Source organism: Meleagris gallopavo, chromosome 9 (genome assembly GCF_905368555.1).
Source record: "Meleagris gallopavo chromosome 9, MGAL_WU_HG_1.1, whole genome shotgun sequence".
Classification (NCBI taxonomy): Eukaryota; Metazoa; Chordata; class Aves; order Galliformes; family Phasianidae; genus Meleagris; species Meleagris gallopavo.
Window position 1 is genome coordinate 10,795,089 of NC_139412.1, and position 10,241 is coordinate 10,805,329.

Below are 10,241 nucleotides of genomic sequence, written 5' to 3' on the forward strand. Positions count from 1 at the left end.
AGCACTCAGGCTGAGGTTTCAGCCTACATACCAGATCCAAGGCTCCATCTGGAACCACTCTGCAATCCTAAAATCCAGTTGTCCAGGCCTATATGAACCTTGCTGACCTGACACTGGCTAACTTACCTCTCTGGAACAGGAGCAAAGCCAGGTTATTAGCCCGGTTGTCTAAGGAGAAGAGACCAGTTTGGAGCCCGTTCAGTTCACCAAACTGCCTCTTCATGAGCATCTTCAGAAGAACAAACAGCAGGTGGGCAGGAGTCATCCCCATTGTGTCCTGGCAGAACCTCTCCATTTCCCCAACTGTGAGATGTGCACTTACCTTTTCCACAGGCCCACAGGAGAGATTTTCTAGGTATCAGCTGGAGATGATTATTTCTTTCCTAGAAACAGTGTTCAGAGAGGAGAAGGAGAGCCCAATACCAAAAAAGCATTTATGGTTGATTCACCCAGCCTTTTTCTACAGCTCTGGTATAGCAGATTTGCAGAAATCTGCAGCAGAGGTCAGGGGGCTCCTCTGGCTCGACAGCACTGGAAGGAGCTGCCTGGCAATCCCCACGCCTCCCCCCTCTGCCCTCTCTGGAGGTAAAGCCGCAAAATATTTGCTCAGATTTGATGTCTTCTATTCACAACATACAGCTGAGTGAGAGCCTCTGTCGTACAGGGGATTACTTTTTTTTTTCTTTTTTTTTTCTTTTTTTTTTTTTTTCAATAGGAGAGATCCAGCAGAAACAAAACTATAGATATTATATGGCCAAAAGAGTTTAATGGACCCTCAGCTTTTCCTCCTGGGTGCCAACCAGAGTGCACAGCCTTTGGCATCTCCAGGAGTGCCTTACAGGGAGACATTCATACTGCAGCCACCAGTAATGAGCAACCCCAGGGTGCATCTGCTGTGCCCCACGTGCTCTCTGCTGGGGATGCGGGCAGCCCAGCAGTGCAGCTGTGCCACTGTGCTCTTCTCTCCAGCATCTGCCTGTCGGCTCGCTGGAAAAATCATGGAGCTACTGCTAATTTCATTAGCAGGCCCATCAAGCGGTTCATCAATCTGTGATTTCCTGGCTTGCTGCCTCGAGAAAACAAACGGGATCTGCTCTGCATTCGGAAAGCCATCCTCCGGGGTAATTTGTCTGACAGCTTAAAGTTTCCCGAGTGATTATTATCTCGGATTAAAACTGAGGGGGGTGAGAGGAAGATTGGTTTTTTTTTTTTCGTTTTCTCCAGCAAGAAGCGAAGATATCCCCTAAACTGTGAGCATCTCCCCCAGCCGGAGGCAGGAGCTGCCCCGCTTCGGACAGGAGCGCAGGCACAGCGCCGGGCCGCCCGCATCGCCCTGCAAACCCAGCGCAGGGAAAAGCAAACCCGGCTGCTCTGCCCGTCGGTACGGCGCCGTGCGGCGGTTCCGCGGCTCACAGCTCCCTCTCCCGGCCCAAGCGCAGCAGCCGCAGCCTCGCCTCCCTCCCGTCCCCCCGCGCCCGGGGTGGCTCACGGCTCTCGGTCTGAGCGGAGGGAGAAGCTGGGAGGGTTTGGTAGCGAAAGGGAAAGTCAGAGCAGAAGACAGTTCATCTCCAACCACAGTCAGCTTAGGTCTGACAGAAGCCTCTTCCCCTCCACCCCCCAAATTTCATCGAGGCAACCGAAAAAACATTATTGTGCTCTGAGTTCTAATTTTGGTAATTTAATCTTCCCTCTCTCAGAAATCCCAGAAAGCAAGGCCATCTCATTTCAAACAGAACATCATCCAAAATAAAGGAAGTCAGGCTCATTTTGGAGGGAAAAGAAAGGACAAAGCAAGTGTTCTCCATTTTCCACCAGGAGCCTTTGTGCTTTGGCATGCCCTCATCTGTCATCCCACTACTTTAGCCAAACTGTGAGTTGAATTTGACCCAGCACATGAATTTCCCAAGAATTTCCTTCTCTACCAGGCTTCCTCCTCTTTGGAAGCCTCTAGTGAAGGTGCTGAGCTTGCAGGGATTGCATGGCCTGCAATCTCACCTGCTTGCACCATGGACCCATAGGGCTTTGCCAGTGGCTGTGATGGTGTAAGGTTTTTCTCCTTGCACACTCATCCCCATGGCTGCCATTCATTTCTCCAGACAGCAACTGGCCCTAAACTCCCACCGACTACAAGAAAACCTCCCGCCTAAGAAAATAAATGTGTTCTACACTCTTTCTGAGCCACCCACAGTAAAGCGAATATGGGCACAGTTGGGTCCTATCACCGCTTTGTTCCTTAAAAATATGTCATTTCAGTCATACCCTTCCTGGCACATCCAGCCATCGTTAAATAGATGAGAGACAGCTGCTATCTTCATTTCTCTCACAGTGCAACAGACACTGTCATTCAACAAGGAGCAGTCTTCATATCCACACTGCACTCATCATCCGAGTCCTCTGTAGTCCAAATGGAAATCCCTCCACCACTGCAGCAGGAAAGCAGGAGGGAGTGCTGTTTCCTGGTAAGAGAGATGCTTGGGCTGCCCAGGTGTCTATGCTGGGGCGATTTGATGGCTGAGCACTGAATACAGCAGAAAGAACAGAGCAGTGGGCAGCTGCCTGCTCTTCCAGCTGGATGCCCAGCCTCGGAGTAAGAGGAGTAAGATGACCTGTGGGGTGACAGTGACCCAGACAAGCTTCCCTGTCTGCAGATATGAGAGGCACAAGTTGGACTTTCTCACTTGAGTCCAGGTACCCCCCCATCAAGGTTCACGTCCCACTTTCTACTAAGGCAAAAAGAAGAAGTGTGATTGACAGAGACCTTTTCCTGAAGCTGGAAGGAAACATCAGTAGTGGCATTAGCCATCCTCCTCTTCTTACTGACCCAAATCAGAGGTTTCACAAGAAATGAGACAAGATTGAGGAGGAGCTAGGACAGTTGCCTGATTTGGAGCCATCTCAGGAGCTGCCACTCAGTGGCAATGCTAAGAACATGAGAGAAGTCTTGTCAAGGCAGTCAAAGGTGCTGCCACGGGAAATAGAAACTGCCTCAGCACAAGGCAAGGCATCATCTAGCTGAGATCTGCACGCTCTCATTGCAACCCAGTAGGTGTAGCTTCACCCTCAACCTCAGACAGACTGTCTGAACTATCTGAGAAGAAGTCCTCCAGATCCTGCTGCCTCATTTGGGACTCCAGAACAGTGATGCGCTGCTTGAGCTTCATCTGGGCATCATTGTACTCTGTCAGGAGCCGTCCAAGGCGAGTGTGAAGTGTGTCCAGGTTCAAGGTCAGTCTGTCCAGCTTTTCTTCCACACTCTTCCCTTCCATGCTTTCTTCTTCAGCTGACTCATCCAGCAGGCCTTCCTTGCTAAGGATCTCCCGGCCACGTTCCTCCAAGACCTTTTTGGCATCGGGATACTCTGTGACCGCTTCCATTAGATCTTCCTTTGACAGGCAGAAAAGATCAGAGTAGCCCAAGCTACGGATGTTGGCTGTGCGCCTGTTGCCCATTTTGCTCCCTTTAATGTTCAGGATGCTGATCTCACCAAAGCAGCCGCCTGCAGTGAGCAAAGCATATTGCGTTGTTCCATCATCTGCCACCACGGCCAGCTTCCCCTCCTTGATGATGTACATCTCTTTTCCAATATCTCCCTTCCGGCAAATGTAATCCCCTGGGCTGAACACCTGAGGGCGAAGCTTCAGCACCAGCTCCACCAGTAGACCTGCCTCACAGTCCTGGAAAATCCTCACCTTCTTCAGTGTCTCCAGGTGAACGTTGATGGCAATCTCTGCCCTAAGCTTATCAGGAAGACTCTTGAGAACTTCCCGTTCATCTACTGCCTTCTTGTTGGTCCACAGGTAATCAAACCACTTGATGACTTTGGTTTCCATGTCTTTGCTCACCTTGCGGAACTGCATGTAGTGTTTAATGGCATCAATTTTTGCCTGGAACTCTGCTCTGGTGGCATTCATGTTGGATATCATGGACCCTACATTCCCCACAATGGTGGCAAAGATGAGGACACCGATGAGGAAATCAAAGATCACAAAGAGGTATTCTTCATCACGCACAGGAGGAGGGGTCTCTCCAATGGTAGTCAAAGTCAATGTAGACCAGTAGAGACAGTAGACATACTCCCGGGTGAGATACCCGTATTCAGGGTCTGTGACATTGGGATAGACCCAGGTATCTTCTCCAAAGCCTATGGCCTTGGAGATGGCATAGTAAATGCATGCATTCCAATGGATGATCACCAGGATATAAAGAACCAAGTTGCCGATGCGGAAGATGTTGGGGTAGCTGGTTCTGGTCTCTGTCCTGTCAAAGAACTCAAACATGCGGGAGAAGTGCAGCAGCCTGTTGAATCGCAGCTCAGGGCGGTGCAGTCCCACAGCGAAGTACACCACGTCTGTGGGTAGGATGGAGAGAACATCCAGCTTGAACTGTAAGGTGTAGATGTAGTTATCCCGTAATTTCTTCAGGTCCTTAACCAGAAGGCCCTGTTCCAAGAAACCTAACAGAGCAGGGAATGAGAGAATTATTTTGGCTTTTGTTACACTCTACGGCAGGCTTTGTAAGCACTTCTGATAAGTATTTCATGGTATGCCATGAAAATGCGTGCATATATACAATCCTCCAAACATTACCAGTTCCACCTGTAAGCCAAGTAGCTGGCTTACAAGCTTTTGTTATCAAGCATTTGGGAAAGGCCATGTAAAGATAATGCTCAGGAATTCACTCTGTTCGAGGAAGAAATAGGAACACAAAGGTTTTCCTTCTCCAGATCAGGAATTATTGCAGTTCCAGACAGAAGGTGTACAGCCACCTCCTCCATTCCAAGAGCATTAAATACTACCATTTTTCCATGTAGATAATTCACTAGCTGAACTTGTGCAAAATCAGAGATACAGACATTCAACTCTGCCCGAATACTAATAGTAATGTGGGTAATTTTGTACAATTATTCAAAGGTGAAATTAGAAGCCAGGATGATTAATCTTTCATTCTGAAACTTACCTCATTTCTCAGATCTTTAAATTAGACTCTTTCTCTGGAGACTTGCTTCATACTAGTAAGAACCAAGGTAGACAAAACCCTCCTTTTAATGGAACTGTAGATTAGGTCCCTCCACTTTTAGGATATTAGAACAAAGCATTCACAAGGCAGGATGCTCACCTGTGCGCAGGCGGATCACTATGTCCCCAGTGTAGATGCAGTCTGAGATGTAATCTAGCACCAGCCAGAGGACAACGTAAGTCTTCTGCAGGTCACTGAAGCAAGCCCTGCAGGATGAGGTGGTAAGACCAACAAATCTCTCTTCCAACCGAATATAGGCTGATTCTTTCCTTTAGCTTCCCACCACCCCACAGTCATCAGCACAGCTGTCTGAGCCTCACCTGAGTCACAACAAGGAGGTGAAGATGAGGGCTAGAGGAGACAGGAGCCCTGCAACATCCCAGCTCACCTGGCCACAAGCAAGCACCAGTTGTAGAGAACAGGAACAGCAATGACGGCCAGCCAGCGGTAATACCAGTCCCCTGCAGGGTCCACCACAAAGGACTGCCATTTCTTCCTGGAAGCAGAGAGAGGCCAGAGCTGGCAATGCGTGAATAAAGGGCTAAACATAGAAAATAGGGTTGGAAGGAACCAGCCGCGTCATCCCCTTCATCCTTTGCACTAGCCTGGATCAAACAGCTGCAGCCCGACTGCCAGTCTGTAAGCTAAATCCAGTCCCAGGAGTGATAAGTAAAAATGTCCCACATTGTTTAAGTTCCTTTATCCCCAAAGTAATGTTCATTAGCATAGCAGAAGAGAAACCACAGCATGGCAAAGCAGAGCAGGTGGCCTCCGTGAGCCGCAGAGGCAGAGCCAGAAGCAGATGTATGGGAGTGGGTGACCAGAAAACTTCTGTTAGATGACCTTGCCTCTCCTAAATGAGGCATGGATTGGAGCCAGACAGATCTGAGAGAAGAAGATTAATTAGAGCGGGAAGGAAAGCTTGCTGCACACCAGAGGGAGCACCACGGGGCTGCCCAAGCCCCAGAGCGGTGGCCGGCATCACAGAGCTGCCATCCCACACCGCCTGCCTGCCTGCTCAGCCCTCTGTCCAGCCTTTGAACTGCTCCCAATCATTTGATCCTGCTCATCTTGGGGTTCTGAGATAAGATGCATGTGCTCCCCTGGCCAGATCTCACTGGAGGAGCTGGGGAACAGGAACTCTGCAGCTGGACTGATAGGCTCAGCCACTACCACCAGCTAGGGCAAAATACCTCCCCCTGCATCCTCACCTCCCTTCCAGCTCTGGAATGTGCAAAGCTCCCTCCAGCAATAGGAAAAACAACCTACTTGCCAGCACATTCTCTGCGCTCACCCCGCTGCTTCCGACAGCTTCAAAAGCAGATGTGTGCCTTGAAGCCTCCACCAGTGGTGTGCCAGGTGGGACTGGAGCTCAGAGCAGGGCCAGCAGTGCTCCTTCACTCTCCCTCTGGGTGCAACCCTGAACCATGTGTTTCTCCCCACATTACAGGAGTAAACAGTTGTGTTTTGCTCAGGACAGGATTGATGTGCAGCTTAAATATTTTCTGAGAAAGGGACCCCTTGCTCTCTGAGACATAAGGTAACTGGCATCTGGGAAACACCAACTCACCTGCAACCAGCCAGCACTGCTGTAATACTGCATCACAAGTACTAATGTACTAATGTAGCAATGATAATCATGTTGGTAGTTTCAGTTTTAAGTCACCAATGCCATCATCTCCCCAGGAGAGCTGTGGTAGTCTCCCTTCTGAAGTCTGTGGGGCAGCACCAAATGCACACACACCCCCAGCCCAGGGACCTTTATCTTATCCCTTCAGCAGGGATTTACAGGCTGTAGGGTGATGGCACTAAGCTCTACTGTCCCATCCCCTGCAGATACCTTGCAGAGTGCAGCTTTTCCCAGGGAGCCATAGGCACGGAGCAGCCTTCTCAGCACACATCAGCTCCTCTCCCTCCAGTAATTAACAAGCTCCTTTTCACCTCGCAGAGCAGAGCGCTTTTTTTTTCCATGACTAGCAACAGCCCTGATACAAGGCTCAGATACTTGCCTCCTATAGAAAAGGATCATTTCTTGGTGTTTTAATTACCGTGTACAACGGTAGGGTCCAGACTAGTCCGTGAGCTTTGCCCCTTAATTAGCCAGCAGAAGAAAAGCCAGGTTATTGCTTTTCACCGGCAGTGCAAGCTGAGGAGATGAAAGCACTGGGTCTGAATGAGCCTTTTCAAAAAGCTGCCGTCACGGTGTCTGCCCTGAAAGGCGGGGAGACAGGCAACAAACGCACTCCCTTCATCTCCCTTCCTCCTGCAATGATGAATGAGGCTGGAGGTGCCCACTGGTTTGTGCTCGCCTTGGCATCCAGCGTGGACTCTCCATGTCCCCTGGCTCCTCACATGCACAGCTGCCAGTGCAGCTTTTTGCAGTCCCATCTTGGCTCAGATGCCAGCAGAGCACAGCGGAGCCCTCCCGCTGCTGCCACCCTGTCCCTGGGCAGAGCTGAGCCCACTGCCTGTGGGACACCTGCCCCTCTCCCATCACTGCTGGCACAGCATCGCATGTGGCCAATCTTCAGCCCAGGGAGGCTGCGTCACAGGGAAGGGCCCTACTTTTTGGTTTTCTCCTCGGCCTCCTCATCCTCTGGATCGCTGCTGGCATCAGCAGGCACTGTCTGCAGCTCAGGGCCTTGGAAGCGCTCAAGGAAGGGGTCTGGCCTCTGCTGCTCCTCCTGCAAGCTCTTGCTGGCCCAGTCCCGCAGCACCAGCACAAGCCTGACAATCCTAAATGGGGGAGAGAGGCAGAGTCAGGAGCTGCCCACACAGAGAGGAGAAAGCAAAGGTTTGTGACAAAAGCCCGGTCAAAGCCAGGCACAAAAGATTCAGACAAGAGCCTATGCAACAGCTCTCCAGCTTCGTTCCATGCTCTGGAAATGCATAGGACCCGACCCTGCCCTGGAGCCTAGTCCCAAACCGCTACCTGGCCAGGGCTCGTCTGCCTTGGAAAGGGGGGGCAGCTGGCTGCTCCCCCCCATATGCAGGAGTTCCTCTGCGCAGCTCCAAGGTCTCATCCTGGGTCAAGCGGGTCCTGCAGTGGGGAGAAGGGAGGGCCATGGCTTCACTGCGCATCTCAATCCAGCACACACCCTACTGGGTGAACCAGGGGAAGCAGACAGCTGGGATGCGCCATTGTGCCCTGAGACTCAGCCCTGCCCCACCAATGCCACCCTCTCCTGAGCCATCCTGACCTGCTCGTGCTGAGCTCTGTGCTCTGTGCATCAGTCCTGGCTCTGGTTGGTAGGGATGGGCAGGGGCCAGGCAGCTGCAGGCCATTACTTCTTGCCATCATCCTTCCAGCGAGCTGCCCCAAGGACCTAGGAAGAGCAAAGAGCAGGAGCTCGGGGGGCAAGAGGCAGTGTATGGTGTGAGCACTGAGTTATGGTACAGCACCAGAGGAAAGAGAGGCAAAGCCTAACCCCATGTTTTTCATGTAGCTCTCACTGCAGAGCCCTGTGAGGCATTGTACTCTCCCCAGGAGGCCCTACATCTGCCCCTGAAAGATGCTCTCCCCACCACCTGGGCTCCTCAGCCATTGCCAGGGCAACAGCATCTGTAGCACTGTGCCCTAGTGACGAGCTGCAGCTCTCCTACAGCCAAAAGGTGAGAAAACAGCCCCCAGGAGGGATGGGAGAGCATAACCACCGAGGGGGGAGATGCTGTACACACAGCAGCACAAGATGGGCTTAGCATGTACAAGACCCTTGCATCTGAGCAGCCCGCCCATTGAGCCCCTCCACGACCCTGCAGCCATGGGCACATGAGCAAAGCAGGCTCCTGGGGACAGCTTACCAGCGCTCTCCCACAGCAAATCCCACTGATGATGAACTGCATGGTCAGGGACAATGCCTTGCACGGCCCTGCCCACGTCACCATTACGCACACACATTGTGGTGGTCGGGGACTACACACGCAGAGCTGCCCACAAACCCAGCCACCTCCCCACAGTGACAGAGCCACCACCAAGATGCCAACACCACCCACTTACGAGCCTGATGTCCCTCGAGGCCTCCAGCAAGCTAGCAGGGGTCGGCAGGGGGCATCTCCTCATAGAAGCCTCAGCAAACGCCACAGCCACGTGGCTGCAGAGGGGTCCCCCACCTGCCCAGGACAGGTGATGCACAGTGTGTGTGTCCCCTCACTGCAGCACACTCCTGGCCCCTGGGCTCCTTCAATGCCCCAAGCAGCACAGTGTGCGTCAGAGTGGTCAGCCACAGCAGCTTTGTACCCAGGGATCAAAGGCGAGGAGGGACACTGCTCCCTCCCACGCATCCCTTTCTTCCCCACCAACCCTCCCTCCCCTCCATCCAATTACCTGTTCTCAGGCAGCAGGAAGCCGCATTTGCTTCTCAGAGAAGGAATCCCGGAGAAGAGAGCTGCAGAGTTTGATGATGATCACTGGTGTCTGCCTTGTTGTTTTGCACACAGAGTCACTCTGACAAACAGAACGCTTGCATCCCCAAGACAATAAGGAAGGGGTTAACTTTTATTCTTTCCTTCTCACATCCAACTGTATGCAGCGATTGAAGCTGGGTCAGTTCTTTCCATGGGTGCAGATTCAAGCACATCATTCAAGTGTGATCTGAGAGCACCAGCATCCAGGGTCCATTCAGCACCAAAACTTTACCTTTTCTTCCTTCAAAGCTTCATTCCCCACCTCATTGAAAATCTTGGTAGCAGTGAGCTTGAATAGATGTGGAACTTCTGCACCCTCGGCTAGCAGCACTGGAAGGACACACCACCTTCCTTTGTCCCCATGCCACAGAACCAGGAACAGGCCAGAAGCAGTGGCAGCAGCTTGTTTCCCTTCCCACCTCTCTTTTTGCTCCTTGTCTGGGATGTGGGAGCTCCAGGAGCCTCACTGCTTCTGTCCCTTTGGTGCACACCACACACCTCCCTCCAGTGCCAGATTGCACGAGCTGCCTCTTTTTCTAAGCACGTTGTTGTGGCAGCCTCCCCAGGGGACACCCAGCACTCCCACATGTACCTGCCTGGGACAACGAAGGAGGAAATCTGCAGATGCACAGCAGATGCACAAAGGAGCAGGGCAGCATCCTGCTGCCAAGGGGAAAACCTCAGCCACCCCAAACCAGGGGCACAGGAGACACATCCAGCACACATAGAGTTTATTAAAATATGCACTTCATGGGTCAGTGTTTCTAGATTTAAAGAAGGACTTGTGCCTCAGGTACAGGACTGGGATTTGACCCAGCAGC

General features: G+C 51.9%; 1 protein-coding gene across 2 annotated transcripts; it reads right to left on the reverse strand.

Moving 5' to 3' along the window:
• Positions 1-1,662: 1,662 nt before the first annotated feature.
• Positions 1,663-10,184, reverse strand: LOC100543783 (cyclic nucleotide gated channel subunit alpha 2). 2 transcript variants are annotated; one of them, XM_085230748.1, is made up of 7 exons: positions 9,840-10,184; positions 8,217-9,750; positions 7,949-8,056; positions 7,582-7,752; positions 5,405-5,512; positions 5,116-5,222; positions 1,663-4,453 (listed from the first exon to the last, which is right to left on the reverse strand). In XM_085230748.1, the coding sequence occupies exons 2-7, from the start codon at positions 8,315-8,317 to the stop codon at positions 3,030-3,032; spliced, it is 2,019 nt and encodes a 672-aa protein (XP_085086874.1). In that variant the 5' UTR covers positions 8,318-9,750; positions 9,840-10,184; the 3' UTR covers positions 1,663-3,029. The 2 variants fall into 2 exon arrangements, with proteins under 2 accessions (XP_085086874.1, XP_085086873.1); XM_085230747.1 differs by having other exon boundaries at positions 8,217-8,342; positions 9,014-10,184.
• Between the last annotated feature and the right edge of the window lie 57 nt (positions 10,185-10,241).

Bases quoted from the DNA above. Each gene is read 5' to 3' on its own strand.
- LOC100543783 (XM_085230748.1), bottom strand. From the start codon at position 8,317: ATGATGGCAAGAAGTAATGGCCTGCAGCTGCCTGGCCCCTGCCCATCC. The intron at 8,057-8,216 runs GTCAGGATGGCT...TCCCCACTGCAG, and splicing joins ACAGAGCTCAGCACGAGCAG to GACCCGCTTGACCCAGGATG. The intron at 5,513-7,581 runs GTAGGGCCCTTC...CTCTGCTTCCAG, and splicing joins GCCGAGGAGAAAACCAAAAA to GAAGAAATGGCAGTCCTTTG.